At 39.0% G+C, this 16,405-nt stretch overlaps 1 protein-coding gene across 2 annotated transcripts; it reads left to right on the top strand.

Annotated features, from left to right (window-relative positions):
* Positions 1–1,137: 1,137 nt before the first annotated feature.
* Positions 1,138–15,993, top strand: alpk3b (alpha-kinase 3b). 2 transcript variants are annotated; one of them, XM_026172214.2, is made up of 14 exons: positions 1,140–2,332; positions 2,502–2,671; positions 3,859–3,980; positions 5,291–5,408; positions 5,544–6,798; positions 8,300–10,343; positions 12,327–12,474; positions 12,587–12,714; positions 12,824–12,859; positions 12,948–13,222; positions 13,428–13,516; positions 13,626–13,843; positions 14,365–14,413; positions 14,541–15,993. In XM_026172214.2, exons 1-14 carry the CDS (start codon positions 2,330–2,332, stop codon positions 14,854–14,856), a joined length of 4,971 nt encoding a protein of 1,656 aa, XP_026027999.2. In that variant the 5' UTR covers positions 1,140–2,329; the 3' UTR covers positions 14,857–15,993. The 2 variants fall into 2 exon arrangements, 1 of the variants encoding a protein (XP_026027999.2); XR_013907028.1 differs by lacking the exons at positions 13,428–13,516; positions 14,541–15,993 and having other exon boundaries at positions 1,138–2,332; positions 13,581–13,843.
* The last annotated feature ends 412 nt before the right edge of the window (positions 15,994–16,405 follow it).

The following is a 16,405-nucleotide window of genomic DNA, read 5'->3' as shown; positions in this document are numbered from 1 at the left end:
TGACTGATTATAACAATTTACATTTGCCCCACAGGACCCCCCTTTTATTTTCTGATAGAAGCACAATTATCTTTGCAAAAGAGATAATGGTATAAACAAAGCCAGAGGTAGTGATCTCAGAGAGCATCATTAGTAGCCCCCCTATAAATCTGCACCACTAAGCCACTACAGGATTTTGTGTAGAGCTATAAATGGCAAAACATGAGGCAATAGACATGCAATGCTAAAATTATGCACTCCACTACAGACCTCACGTGCACTGAGATTTGGAGAGAGATTAAGACCTTAACATGGGACAGGGCATAACATTCCTGGGATGTTCCAAATAGTAAGGAAAACAAACTTCTGAGAAAACCTTGGAATGGTTATTGATGTTTTAGCTGGTATCTAACCAGGTCTTTATTTTTTATATGGATGGTTATTTTGCAGGCAGATAAACTGGTGTACTTAAGATTTTTCTCCACTTGACCAGAAGCATAAATATATGTTTCTTTTTTTTATTTCCAGTTATTATATATTGGAAATTCCTCTTCCATCAGCAGGTTTCCTACATGCTTAAGGGGATACATGTTCAAACACAGTCACATGACAGAGTCTTCTGGTTTCTGTTCTGTTTCACCGCCCTGATGTGCTTTCATCACTCTGTATACACCCCACTGGAGAATATCCACAACACGCAACTGTGTTTTCCAGCCTCTCTACAGCTGACTGACGTACAGCCAAATACAAGATCCTGCAGCCTATACATGTCAGTCACCAGTGTGTGTGTGTGCGTGGTATGCTATAACTAATGGAATCCATAATGAATTGCCCAACTGTGTGTTCAATTTCCATTGCTTCCAAGAGTCTTAACATATTCCATTTAAAAATGTTCTTTTAAAATTAAATTCTTAATTTAATCTAGGTTGTTAAATCAAATCACTGCGTCACGGCCTTGGCAGGGAGCTACAAAAGAATATGACGAATGGATGGAACAGAAAAATGTAAATAGATGTAAGGAAGTCATGCAGGCATGTGTAATATGATGAGAATACGTAGTAACCCGAGAGATAATGCAGTTTGATACCTTTGAACTTGGACGAACACACTCGGGAAGCTGTAACTCATTGTAGTAGTATCAGTGCCAGTCAGTTCAAAGACAAGTTTGGGGGTTTGGAGTGTGTTTATCATGGAAGAAGTCTATATAGGTGACAAATAAAACATTTGTTAATGTCACTTATACATCCAGTTATCAGCCTTGCAAGTTAATTTAATTTCTGCTTAATATTGAGATTGTCCCAGCATTTTGTTTTCAGACTGAGCCAAGTATTTGAATCAGTCTTGAATCCCTGGAGAATAAAACCACATTAGTCTGACTAAATAAATAAAAATTAAATGAACTTGTTCATAAATGCTCGCTCTCTCTCTCTCTCTCTCTCTCTCTGTTTGTGTGTGTGCAGCAAAGTGTGTGTAGATGTGTCTGTGAATCCTTGTATGAAGATTAGAGCCCATATCTCTTTGGGAGTCAGTGGGATCTGCCTATATAAGGCTGTTCTATTCCTACTGCTTTTCCTCTGGGGACACAATGCAATTGTCAGCCACTGAACAATACATGTCTGAGAATTTAGCAAACTTCACTGTCTTGAATAAACATATATATATATAAATGGTTTTACAAGAGGTGATTCTGGGAAATACTGGGCTAAATGCTGTTGCATGATGACTTCAAGCTGTTTTTGCTATGTTCTACTTATACTCGAGAGTTTCCTAACGCCACACTTTTTAAATAGGAAACTACGTGACCGTAAGAATGTGCTGCTCATGTTAATGCACTCAAAACTAAAGGCGTCATCCTTTTGACTGACAGGCTCAAATGATTCTTTACCACAGCCTGTAAACACAGCTAAAAAGTTGGACAGAGGATACCCAAAGAGAAAATCTTTTTTGTCTTTGCGAAACTGTAATTCACTAATAACAGAATGAGAAAAAAAGACTTAACCATGTTTCTTTAAATTCTTTTCCTGGTATCTGGTGAACTAACAGATCTGGACATGGAAAATGTTTTGTTTTATTTTTCTTTTGTTTTTGTTTTTAAAGCATCTTCTTGATTTTTTTTACATTTATTTCTCTACTTAAGATATATATTTGGTGAATCCATTAGAGTTTTTCCCCCCTCTTTATAAAACAGCTATAAAGATGAGTTTTGGAAAGTGTGATGTGCTCTTGTGCCTATTTGCAGGCCAACTATAAATAGTCCAGGAACCTACGCATGCTCATGTTTGATTGGAAATTGCAGTGCCTTAAGCCATTGCTGTGGGGTGTCTGTCAAAGGAAGGAATGAAACTTGTGTATGGTGAGTTAACTGTGTAAAATAGACTGCTGAATGTTGTTTATGTAGCTACTGGATAAGCACATGCAGAAGATGTAAAGTATATCTTAACCTAGCATCTCTTGTGCTGAATAATTGTGTTTTTAATATACAACATTTGTTTTTAATGTTTTACAACTTTATTGTTTTAAAGTTTAAACTCTTCTCTTGGCAACAAAACAATATCTGGTGGAAAATGACTTCATGGAGGACAACAAGACGCTCGTCTAATGGGAATGGGCGGTCTTCCAATGGAGAAGATGTCAATGGAAGTGGCCGCCTTGGTGGCTGCAGCTACCTCTCTAATGTGAGGCCAGAAAACAGGTACAGAATCCAGACTAACTCAGGGTGCTGTCCTTCCACTTGAACCATCTCTGCTGGGAACATGCAGTATGTATGATCCCAGCATGTATTTATTCTATAATATATCTATAATTCAGGGTTTTACCTAACCTGGGATGAGCATGTGTTGCATGGTGTTTTTTTGTTTGTTGTTGCCATGGACGGCAGAGTTTAAATAAACTGCTTATTAAGAGCACAATCTCAGCTATGCACCATTGGCCCCTTTTCACATCAAGGATACACGACAGCGTCTGCATGGGAAGATTTGTTTATAGCACAAGTAGGTGTTGCTCTTCAGGTCCCCTTTTTAATTAATCTTGTGTAATATTTGATTAAACTGCTGTTCTTCTTTAAACTACTGACGAAGGACAAACCGAGTAACATTATCTGCCAGTTATCTTGCATCGTTGCTTTAGGGGAACTTTCACTCTGTCAGCCTCAGCTGAACTTTGCAGAGACCACTGATTATGTCCTTTACTTATCATATCTAGTGTATTACCAAAGCTAAAATCAAGAATTACCAGTGATTTGTGTTCCTGATTTTAGTTACTGAATCATTACTGAATCTAATTTTCTGTTCTCCATCTGTATTGTTTTGCTAAATGTATATATATTCACAATATCTTGTTTAGTGTTTGCTTCAAAACAATAATAGTACCAACTGTATAACATTTAGTGCCTTGTTTATTAATCATGAGTAATATTCAGTGAAGCGTAATGATCTCACCTGACTGTACACTGATCTAATACTCAAGCCTTTATCATTTCATTCATATATTCATATTTCATTCATAGCTTTGGACGATCAAATTTTTCATGCAATGAATGTAAATATGGGCTAAATGTAAAGCTTTTTATACTGAATACTGTAGTGAAAGATCAAAGAAACATTTTATTAAAAAACCAAAAAAAAACCCCCAAAAAAACCAAGTTAATTGTATTTGCCTCCAAAACTCACAACTGTTTTGTCCTTTGATTTCAGTTCTTACATTCATCATTTTACATATATTTTGACTTGGGACTTTCTTTTAAATGATATGAAAAAACTAACAAACAATCAAGCCCAATATATACAGATAAAAAACTCCAATAAACAAGGTTTTTTAAATGATAAAAGACATATGAATCCAAATAAGTACCATGACTGACCAACTCCATTTTCTTGTAAGGAGCACACTCTGCAGTGTGATTGCTCATTTAACTGAAGAAACACAGCCGTCCTTTGAAGCTACCCTGAAGTCAAAAGCTGTGTCCGAAAATTCAAACGTGAAGTTTTCCTGTGTGGTTAGAGGTAAGCATTGCCTACTCCATACATCTGAGCAACTGAACTGAAATATAGCACAAAGAAACAAAAATAATAATCTAAAAAAAAACAATGCACTGTACGTTTTTGTGCTTATGCTGCATTTTTTTTTTTTTAAAGAAGGTCAAAGACAAGAATAATACAAAGATAAACCTTTTGAACACCGACAAAGTTGGGAAACTGTCAAATTTAAGTTAAAAAGAAAATGCAATGATTTCCAAATTGCATAAACCCATGTTTTATTCACATTAAAAATAGAAAACACATTAATTGTTTAAATTGTGACATTTTACAGTTTAATGAAAAATCTTGATGTGTATTAGTTTTTCTGCTATCCCTGTGTGAGGCTGGCGACCTGTCCAGAGTATACCCCACCTCTCTCCCTCTGGTGGCTAGGATGGGCTCCAGCCCCACCGTGACCCTGACACGGAAAAGCAAAAAAAAATAATGGATGGGTGGTTGAATGACTCGTTTTGATTTTGATGGCAGAGAAACATCTTTGAAAAGTTGGAACAGGGGCAACAAAAGAGAAGAAACTAATTAGGTTAACTCGCAAGTGGTCAAAAACATGACTGGGTATAAAAAGTTGAACAGTAGAGAGGCAGTTTGTTGGCAGCAAAGATTGGGCAGAGCTTCACCAATCTGCAAAAAACAGTATCCACAAATTGTAGCACAATTTCAGACTGATTCTCATCAACATAAAATTGTTAGTTCTGTAAAAATGTCATTATCTGCAATACATAATATTATCAAAGGATTCTGAGAATCTGAAAAATATCTTTACACAAGGGGCTAGGCTGAACATCAATATTGGATTCCTGTGATCTTTAGGCCATGAAGCAGCTTTGCATGATCCAGGTGTATGATCTCAGAAACACTTCCAAAAATCAACAATTGGCAGCTTGCACATCTGGGAAGTCAGCATGCTGAAAGGTATATACAGCCTTCAGACTGTATCTTTTTCAGTTTATCTCAGCAAGACAGTACTAAACTGCACACTGTATCTAACACAGCATGGCCTTGTAGTAGAAGACTCCAGGTGCTGAATTGGTCTGCCTGCAGTCCAGACTTTTCATTAATTGAAAACATTTTGCGTATTGTGAAACAAGATGCTACACAGTAGTAAACATGACCCTGTCCCAACTTTCTGAGACATATTTCTGCCATCAAAATCAAAATAAGCTAATACATGTTATGAAATATTAAAATGTCTCAGTTTAAATTATATTGTTGACCTATGGTATTCCAGTATCTATTTACAAATGATTGCAGTTTTGTTTGTTTGTTTTGTTTTCTAGGATACCCGGCCCCTCAGGTTACGTGGTATAAAGACGACATGCAGTTGGATAGATACTGTGGACTTCCTAAATATGAAATATTCCACAATGGACAAAATCATTCCCTGCATATTTACAAGTATGTATACTTGAAAATGCTGTTTGATGAAATCCACAAAGGAGATATAAAGAAAATTCAAATAATAGCTTTGCCATCTAAAATGTTTTTCCTTTCCAACAACTGCTGCTTGATGTGATATTGATTAATTTCCAGGTGCACTGTGGAGGATGCAGCTATATACCAGGCCTCAGCCATCAACAGTAAAGGTATTGTTTCTTGCTCTGGTGTTCTGGAGGTGGGTGAGATGAATGAGTTCAAAATCCACCAGCGTTACTTTGCCAAGGTCAAACAGAAGGCTGAGAGCAGACGCAGGGAAGCAGAAGGCAAAGAAAACCAGGAGCCACCACGAACCATGAGTCCCGATCGTACACAGAGGAAACGCCGCTCGACAATGGAGGCTTTTCTTAGCACACCAAGCTCAATGGAGGATGATGGTAACGAGGAGAACCATCAAGCTGTTGTTCTAGAGACAAAGCCCAGGTTACAAGGGGCCCCTGGGGAGGAGGTTAAAGAAAAGCCAGTCCCAATCCCTAATGGCACAATGTCTAGTTTATCTAAAGGAGAGCCTGTTAATAATACTGGCAGTAAGGCTGAGAAATGTTTATATGACGCTCCCCAGAAGATTTTTACGACACACCAAACGAAAGCTCCCTTTATCAAGAAAAAGATTAAAATTTCCAACAGTGCAAAAGCTGGAAAAGCAGATGGTCTAGCAGAGAGAGTGTCTGAGGAGAGAAGGCTGAAAGATGAGCCCTCGGTCTCTGCAGCTCTGACCTGTAAAGAGTCAGTCCAGATCCAGAGGAATTCAGATGAGATTATGGAAGTAGAGATTATTTCTAGTTCATCAATTACACATTCAGAAGTGACAAACATGATAAAAGAAGATCAGAAATCTGCATCAGAGGTGGCAGTGTTTCCTCAAAGGCCGTCACAGGGTGAAAAGATATGTACAGAGGTAACAGTGGCTTCAAAGAAAGAGCAACTCACTGTGCCACTGTCCCCTGTTGCTTTTGCTTCTTCACGCCATCCTGGGTCAAAAACCGAAGGTGAAAATGCTGCAAAACACGAGCTGAAAATTGGATGTAATGGTACAGAAGAAAGTTTGAAAAGACAACAGCAAATACCTTACATTTCCTCAACACAGCCACTGTCAAGTGTTAGATCAACACTCCTAACCAAATTAAAAGAGGACATTCACGCAACAATCATGGATGGTGATGTAAAGACAAAGCCTTCAGTTGATGGATCTCTAGTCCACGAACACAGTGAGTCAGTGGATACACCTTGTGACAGCAGGACTGCTTTATTTCAGCATCCATGTAAACCGGCTGGACACCAGCTGTCTGAGAAGGAAACAAGCCACAGCCAAAAAAAGGGGCCTGCGTCTCAACTACCCACGCCAAGTGAGGTGAGGGAACCTTTTCACATGAGCTCATGAGTGCTTTGTGCTGCCAAAATCAGTCCCATCACTAACACAGGCATCCAAAATCTATTTACAGCTTTTACAAGTATCCCCCACTGGGTCACAAGAATTAAATGACGCACATGTTGACAGTTGCAGTAGATATACTGATGTAGTGGGTCTGATTTTGTTTTAAGTTTAAAGGTCTGAAAGTGAGATTTTCTGCATTTTTAAATATAAACAATTTTATTATTCTTTGAAACATTATTACAAGAAATAAGCAGACTACCAGAAAGTTAAAGTAATGACTTTGAAGAAGCCTACACTTTGGTTTATTGAGGGATCGACACAACTCTCATGTCTGTAAATTAAAGCTTCTCTCAGTTAGTCTAACTTAGCAGAAAGACTGTGAATGGGTAAAGCAAGATTTGTAAAATGTTTTTGCACAGATCAAATAGCTGAGATGTAATATGTTATTCGGTAAGCCGACTATCCTGGCAAATGGATTTTGGTTAGCTGTTTCCTGTCAATATTTCACTGCCAGCTGCAGCTTAAAATGATGCAGAGTTGGATCAGTTATCACATCCCATTCTTTAGATCCTTTTCTAGAAAACAAAAAAGTGTCATCCTTTAAAAGTTTTATCATTCCTTGCAATTGAATGAAAGTAATTGTGATAGGAACAAAATTTGTCATTTTAATTCACTGCATTAAAAAATAAATAAATGACTGGCTGGGAAACAAAGTTATCACTGATTGTCAGTCTTTATACTGCTTACGCAATCACATCAACCTCTACTGCATAGCTGAATACTGACGGCACCTATGACTGAGACAAAACACTGAATGGCTGGAGCGGCACTTAAAATAATTTGCATTCCCTTTAATTGAGGCCAGTCTTGCGTGCAGGATAGCAACCTTCATTTTAAACAGGCCTTCCCATACCAGACTTGCAAAGAGGATAAGAGAAAGAAGCAGAAATATAGAGTAATTCTCTTGATTGTGTAGACTAAAGGCTGCTTTTTGAGGCACAGTATTGCTTAATATCCTATATATTGGGTCATATTAAGGCTTATGTCATCCATGGTTCAGTTCACTAGCAGACTTTAATAACTGCCTCTCCACAAACGTGCTTTTATACCATATTTATGTTTTCCTTTATTAATTATGCTTAATTGAAATCACACTTCTTTGAGGTTTTCCAGTATATTGGCAAGTTGTCTACTGAATGATGAGCAATATTTCTTAACCTATTTATCAATTCAAGAATCGACTAAAACTCAACTCTTGTTTGGCGTTGGCAATGGAGCAGATTAACACACTTAAACTTTTCTCCAGTTCATAAATTTCTCTTTGTCCTAAGGTCTTCTCATTCCTTTCCCTGTTTGTTGCTGGTTACACAGTTGCTATTGATAAAAATTGCATGTGTTTATCCATGACCAGCATAGCCAGGGATAAGGGAATATGTATTTACAGCTTGGAAAATCTGTGCTTGTATTATGTCCCAAGGTTACACAAGATCCCACAAAGATGAACAGGAATGATGCACCTGTCAGCCTTGAGCTACCACCAGACCAGTGTATGGTCAGCTCGCGACAACAAAAGACTGCAATAGAAAGGCCGACCGTGGCAGATGACATCCAGACCCCTCTTTTGCATAGTGGTTTTAAAACAGCCATTGACACAATGACACAGGACGCATGGGATCATTCCAAGGCATCAAATGAAGTTCTTTCCACAAAAGTGCAGAAGTCACCCCTCAAAAGCCCTGTCAGTGGCGAGAACGCTTTAGGGTGTAATATTTCGCTCAGTATCCTGGAGAGTCAAGTTAACACAACTATAAAAGCTGTTGAAGGGACAGAAATACAACATGATGAGAAGGCAGAGCTCACTAAGTTGTTGGTAGAGAGTGACAATCCAAATGAGAAGATAGTTAAGATGGAAACTGAAACTGCTGCTGTAAATGTGACTGAACAAACTAAAACAGAAGAGAGCAAAGATGCAAGGAACAAATACACTGGAGGAATCATTGTGGATGCACCTTGCAATGAAACTGGGCAGAAAGAGCACATATCAAAAGTGGTGAAGAAATCTAGTTTAGACTTAAAACATTTGATGGAAGATATAAATGACACCTCTCCCTCGCGCTTAACAAAAAGCGCAGAGAACACAACCTCAGTAGAACACATCAAAGGTTTTCAAGAAATTTCAAAACCTGAAACAAAAATAATTTCTATTGCTGAACTTTTAAGATCACAAATAAAAGCTCTTGAATCAGCATTGGCTAATCCAGTATCTGACATACCACCCCATTCTAACTTACTACAAAATCAGAGTGTAACAGCAAGGGCACGCCAGGAATTAGTACAAGATAACAGAAAGCTGGAGGTGAAAAAGTTCATGCCTAAAAGAGAAAATAAGAAAAGCGTTGACGAGTCACCCCCCACAACCATAAAGGCAACACTTATGGAGGTTTATCATCAACTTCATAAAACAGACTACGAGCAATCTAAGACTCAAAGTGCAACATCACAGCCTCTTCAGGCTCTTTTGATGCCACCCATCTCTGCTATAGACAGTGGAACAAATAAAGTCATGGCAGGACTTCACGGAAGTGTTGAAAAGTATAATGGAGGTGCCATGGATATTGGCAAGGAAATCCAACCTTCAATTCTAGTTCAGCCAGAAAATTGTTCTGTTGTTGTTTCTCAACAAACAACACCCAAACTAAATTTTCCCTCTTTAACTTCTGAAGTCAAACTGATCAGTACACTTTCAAATCTATGTGGAACTGCCAGTCAGGAACCTGAGTCTCCACTTACAGTGACAAATAAGAAGCAAAGTATTCAAGAGGCAAATATAGTAAATTCGGAGCGTACCAAAGATGAACATGTTCAAGGCAAAGACGTGCAATTCACGCAAAAGTTAACTCCAGAAATTAAGCTCAGCAGCACAAATGAAAGGGATTTGACAACAGTTTCTGATCAGTGCAAAATGGAAGAGCAGTACACAAATACAAGTTCTTTGCAAAGTAATGAAAGGTTTCCCTCTGAAACTGGGTCTAACACTCAAGGGAATAATCTTCCACTTATTCTCAAGGAGGTTAAGGAAGGTTTACCGTCAGACTCCACAGCCAATCAAACTGCAGAACCTAGCCCATCATTGAAGAAAAGAACCTGTGTTTCTCCCATCCCTTCTGCTACTCCACAAGAGCTGGCCTCTGGGGCTCGCCGCAAAATCCTAACACCCAAGGCCAAACCTGACGATACCACAGAGGTCACATCAGCAACTGATAACCAGACTCTGAAAAGGGAAGCATCTACGCAGAGCAGCAAGCTTTCCACAACTGCTGTGGCCCTCTCTGTATCTCCAAGCGTGTTGCGACGGTCATCTGCACTTCAGCCCACAGGTGAACAAACCTCTCTACTAGAAAGGCGTTCACCCATCTTGAGCAGAAAGAAGATGGCATCAGAAACACCCAGCCAGCTGCCTGCTGAGGAGATTCAAACTGAAAGGAAACCTGAAGAGAAGGACAAGCGTAACCCATTCAAAGGTAAAAAGAAAAAAAAGGCCTGAAGGTCTCATGCTTTATCAGAATTCACTCATGTGAGACAAAGGAAATGTTTTAGTACTTTTGTATTTTACTACTTTTGAAAAGCCACTATTGCATCTTTTCTGGCCATATCAGACAAGACACCGTGAAAGGCAGCAATCCATGCTGCAGGTCATCAGAGAGACGTGATTCACAACCTCCTCATTAGAATCTAACAAAACCAGAAGTTTCTCCTTTTCATGAATTCATTTTCTGTATACAGGCTGGTTCTTATAGTACCTACAGTGGGGCAAAAAAGTATTTAGTCAGCCACCGATTGTGCAAGTTCCCCCACCTAAAATGATGACAGAGGTCAGTAATTTGCACCAGAGGTACACTTCAACTGTGAGAGACAGAATGTGAAAAAAAAATCCATGAATCCACATGGTAGGATTTGTAAAGAATTTATTCGTAAATCAGGGTGGAAAATAAGTATTTGGTCAATAACAAAAATACAACTCAATACTTTGTAACATAACCTTTGTTGGCAATAACAGAGGTCAAACGTTTACTATAGGTCTTTACCAGGTTTGCACACACAGTAGCTGGTATTTTGGCCCATTCCTCCATGCAGATCTTCTCGAGAGCAGTGATGTTTTGGGGCTGTCGCCGAGCAACACGGACTTTCAACTCCTGCCACAGATTTTCTATGGGGTTGAGGTCTGGAGACTGGCTAGGCCACTCCAGGACTTTCAAATGCTTCTTACGGAGCCACTCCTTTGTTGCCCGGGCGGTGTGTTTTGGATCATTGTCATGTTGGAAGACCCAGCCTCGTTTCATCTTCAAAGTTCTCACTGATGGAAGGAGGTTTTGGCTCAAAATCTCACGATACATGGCCCCATTCATTCTGTCCTTAACACGGATCAGTCGTCCTGTCCCCTTGGCAGAAAAACAGCCCCATAGCATGATGTTTCCACCCCCATGCTTCACAGTAGGTATGGTGTTCTTGGGATGCAACTCAGTATTCGTCTTCCTCCAAACACGACGAGTTGAGTTTATACCAAAAAGTTCTACTTTGGTTTCATCTGACCACATGACATTCTCCCAGTCCTCTGCTGTATCATCCATGTGCTCTCTGGCAAACTTCAGACGGGCCTGGACATGCACTGGCTTCAGCAGCGGAACACGTCTGGCACTGCGGGATTTGATTCCCTGCCGTTGTAGTGTGTTACTGATGGTGACCTTTGTTACTTTGGTCCCAGCTCTCTGCAGGTCATTCACCAGGTCCCCCCGTGTGGTTCTGGGATCTTTGCTCATCGTTCTCATGATCATTTTGACCCCACGGGATGAGATCTTGCGTGGAGCCCCAGATCGAGGGAGATTATCAGTGGCCTTGTATGTCTTCCATTTTCTGATGATTGCTCCCACAGTTGATTTTTTCACACCAAGCTGCTTGCCTATTGTAGATTCACTCTTCCCAGTCTGGTGCAGGTCTACAATACTTTTCCTGGTGTCCTTCGAAAGCTCTTTGGTCTTGGCCATGGCGGAGTTTGGAGTCTGACTGTTTGAGGCTGTGGACAGGTGTCTTTTATACAGATGATGAGTTCAAACAGGTGCCATTCATACAGGTAACGAGTGGGGGACAGAAAAGCTTCTTACAGAAGACGTTACAGGTCTGTGAGAGCCAGAGATTTTCCTTGTTTGAGGTGACCAAATACTTATTTTCCACCCTAATTTACAAATAAATTCTTTACAAATCCTACCATGTGGATTCATGGATTTTTTTTCACATTCTGTCTCTCACAGTTGAAGTGTACCTCTGGTGCAAATTACTGACCTCTGTCATCATTTTAAGTGGGGGAACTTGCACAATCAGTGGCTGACTAAATACTTTTTTGCCCCACTGTATAACAGACCTTTGCTATTTAATTTGTATAGGAAAACTTATAAAACTGGGCACTTATGGAAAAATGTGTCTGTTTGTTTAATTTTATTTCTCTCCAGCTCCTCAAGTTATCCGTAAGATTAGGGCTGAAACTTTTGCAGATGCCTCTGGACACTTGAAACTGTGGTGCCAGTTTTTCAACATTCTCAGTGACTCGACTATTAAATGGTACAAAAATGAGGTGGAGATTACTCAGGTTAAAAGAAAGTAAGTTCTCAGAGTGATCTTTTTGGAAATATGTTACATTCTTTCAATATGTACTGTAAGTTTAGGTCTTCTTAAACATTTTTATATTATTTCTTAATTGTATGTCTTCAAGAGCAGGGGATGAAGCCCAGGTCAATCTTGCCATTGTTCAGGCGTCTTCCAAAGATGCCGGTGTTTACGGATGCTCAATCACAAATGACTATGGGACAGACTCCACAGACATTCTGCTCAGTGCAGATAGTATGTACTGTTTTAAAATAACTTTGGAATACTAGATACTTAATTTTTTCCTTTCATTTCCTGTCTGCAACATGATTACTTTTCTGTATTCTCTCTTATTATTTTGCAGTCTTGACTGGACTGTCCATACGCGAGGACCTTGGGGGTAAGATGACATTTCACATCTTAAGATAACATTTTTTTTCCTGTGCTTTTCTTTTCTAACTATCACCATTAAAAACTTGTGAATGCAGTTGGGGAGGAAATCGAAATGACACCCCTAATATTCAGCAAGGGAGTGGCTGATTCTGGTGTCTGGGGCAACAAATTCTTTGGTCGCATAATGATGAAGGAATCTCATATTGGAGATGGCTGTTCTCATAAAGTCTGGAGGGCAAAAGTCATCTACGGTCTGGAGCCTGTGTTTGAGTCTGGTAACACATGTATCATTAAAGTATGCAACCCCATCGCTTATGGAGGCAAAGAGGACAGCTGTCTTATAGATACAAACCTGGACATCATGAAGCAGGTATATAAGAACGGGCTAATGTCATAATTTATTCATGCCTTCATAAATATGTCATTCGATAAACAGCAATTCCCGTATTAAAGTGGATCAGGTGTCAATTCTGCCACCTTAATAGGATTACTATGGCACTAATCCAGTAAAGACTGAATAAATGGTGTAGGTGGAGCTGATGTTTATTGGCTATTCTCCAATGTTCTACATACAGGAATGTAAAATTCAGAACTTGGCTCGGGAATACTGTAAAATCTTTGCTGCAGAGACAAGAGTTATAGAAAACTTTGGTCCCTCTCTTGAGTGAGTACACTTTATTTTTTCTTGAAAAAGTTATAATAATTTTGTATATCTATCTATACAACAGGGACCATTAAGCATCTCCTACACCCTGACAATCTTTGTTAAACAGGGTGATTCCAGTCTATTTGATGTACCGACCAGCGAACGCTGTACCATACGCCACAGTGGAGACAGATCTCACAGGAGTGTATCAGAAATTCTCTGACCTGGACTATACTGGCAGAATAGACATGAGGACTGGCTCTGAGGTGGAGCAGAAGTGCTGTACCCTGCAGCATTGGATCTTTCAGTGGACCAATGGAAATCTGCTGTTCACTCGACTTGAAGGTATGGTCACACATGAAGCCAGAGTAATATTTAATAAGTAATACATTTGTGTTTTTCCTGTACTTGCTATAATTTGGAATATGTCTTGTGGTTTGGCACAGAAAATTACCAGAGGCCACCTTGTCTACTTATGTCCCACCTTACCCCACATCACAAGATTCACATTTAACAAGTTTGTGTTAAATTCTCCAGTATAATAAAGGTCCAGTGAGCAAATGAAGCTCAAACTGGTTGAAGAAAATATTGCTTACATACATGACCTCATAGGCTAAAATTGTGCTTGCAATAATGAAAGGATATTTCAGTTTTAACATTTAAATTGAAAGAGTAGCAACAGTATTCCAGATACTTTCAGGCCCAATACGGACATTTATTTTATTTTGATATATTTTAGGTTGTGAGGTTTGGAAAATGTGCATGTTGTCTTTCACATTTCTAAAACTGCAGAGGGTATTTAAATTGTACATCTTTCAATATGACTATGTTACATGAACAAGTAATTTTGGGGTGTCATTTTGCAGGTGTTGACACTAAGATCACCGGTGTTGGAATTTCAGTCAAATCAACAGGGTCAGTATTATTTGAATTGTTCGTTTCTGCAAATTATACTGCGAACACCTCATTTTACAGGTAATTTACATTTATAGGAATCATGTCTGTTACATCTAGCTTTGCTCTCTGTTTTGCATTGCTACAGGCATCAAGGTTTATCTATCGAAGCGAATCCCAAAGTTTTTGAACAGTTTGTCTCTCAGCACAAGTGTAACTACTTTTGTGGTCTACTTGGCCTGCGGTCACTAAAAGTTATGGACTCTTTGCTGACACCAGCAAAGCCAAAGAGCTCCAGGAGTCCCTTGCTTCAGCGCAAGATGGCTGCAGGCTCCTCCAGCCCACAGACTGGGAGGAAAGCTGCTGGTAGCCCTAGACTGTCGAGGAAGACTGAGCAAGAAGGAAGCAAGATGGCAACAAAACAGAAAGCTGCTGATGCTCCCAAAACAATGAAAATGGCATAGAATAAATATCTCTTAATGAGACGTGAGATGTTGGATATATTCACAGCAAGCCCAGGAAGAGCTTGTGGAATGATAGAAGCCTGCTGGTACCTTATTAGAAAGTATAAATCTTACAGAGACAGGAAAAGATGTTTATTAATGATATAACTTTTTACTATTAACAGCCATCATTCCTTGCTATTTAATGTGGACTTAGGCATTTATCTAGTGTAGCAAATCCTAGGGCTAAAGCTGTTCTGTAAAGAAATGCATTAAGCTTTTGTTCTATTCATCAAATACCATAGGTTACTGATTGTGGATGCCTCTCACAGGTCAGTGTATTCATCCTATATGAATGTCAGACACTTTGGACTGAAGTGGAATTGTGTTCTATGTTGTCTATGTGTAATTCTCAACTTTACTCTTTTGTGGTCACATAAATGAAGTCAAGAAGAAAAATGGAAGCAGGATATGCATTAAGCCGATCGACCTGATCTAACACAGGGAGGTCACACTTACCTTTTACAACATTCTCAAAAAAGGTTTATTTCATATGCATTGATCATCGCAAAGAAACTGATCCTGCAGCTTTGGAAAGGCAAAGAGGTTCCTGTGTTAAAGATGTGGCTTGCAGAGCTTACAAATACTCTTCACCTTGAAAAAATAAGATATACCATGAATGGCAATGTGAAAGATTTTGAACTAATTTGGCACCCTTTACTTGCATATCTTGGGAAAATATAAATTTTTGGCAGTCGGGGGACCGGGGCTCCTAGTGGGTGTTTTTTTTTTGTTTTTTTTTTTTGTTTTTTTTTGTCTGTTTTGTCTTGTTTTGTTTAGAGAAAAAGGGGGCATAAGTTCTATTAATTTGTAACAACTGTGATACTTGCTTCTAATAAAAGATATTTGAAACAGGATATGCATTAAGCCAATCACGCAATGCAGGTTTTAAAGGCTGAGAGTAACCAGCCAGTTTTCTCTTTCAGGAATATCAAGCCAAATGCAGCTGTTCACGTGACACTGTTGTACAGTGGCTAACGGTGCTGTGCTTTTATATTATAACCTGACATGTTTACTTGCTACTGTAATTTGCACTGCATTTTTAGAAATTGCACATTTGAATGCAACTGGCTGCACAATAAAAGATATGATCTTGTATGTTCTGAGACTCTGTCTTAGTCCAAAATGTACCTTTTAAATTTGGAGTGTCTCTCTTACAAATGTGCCTATTATGGAGTGGGCTGACTAATAAAAGCCATCCCACTCTGTCTCAGACATCAGCTTTCACTCATTATCATATATGTATTTTACTTAGAAAGATTAGTAAGATTGTATCTCAGTGACCCTTGTTATTAATGCAGACTCTTTGAAATCTCATCAAAGCATGAAGTTTCTAATTACAGCATGAGAACAGCTTAAGACAGTTTTTAAAATTCTAAATGCTTTAGCTTTATTTTTCCTACCTAAAGCAGAAAATGTATACAATAATATATTTGTCTTGTCTTTCAAGTCACATTAGTGGAGCATCAGTATACAGCACATCTTGGAATGAGTAAATCATCTAACTGAT

The sequence above is a fragment of the Astatotilapia calliptera genome, chromosome 1 (genome assembly GCF_964374335.1).
Source record: "Astatotilapia calliptera chromosome 1, fAstCal68.1, whole genome shotgun sequence".
Lineage (NCBI taxonomy): Eukaryota > Metazoa > Chordata > Actinopteri > Cichliformes > Cichlidae > Astatotilapia > Astatotilapia calliptera.
Note: the sequence above shows the minus strand (reverse complement) of the source record. Positions and strands in the feature narration are given on the sequence as shown.

Bases quoted from the DNA above. Each gene is read 5' to 3' on its own strand.
- alpk3b (XM_026172214.2), top strand. The intron at 2,672-3,858 runs GTACAGAATCCA...TTTTCTTGTAAG, and splicing joins AATGTGAGGCCAGAAAACAG to GAGCACACTCTGCAGTGTGA. The intron at 12,860-12,947 runs GTAAGATGACAT...TTGTGAATGCAG, and splicing joins CATACGCGAGGACCTTGGGG to TTGGGGAGGAAATCGAAATG.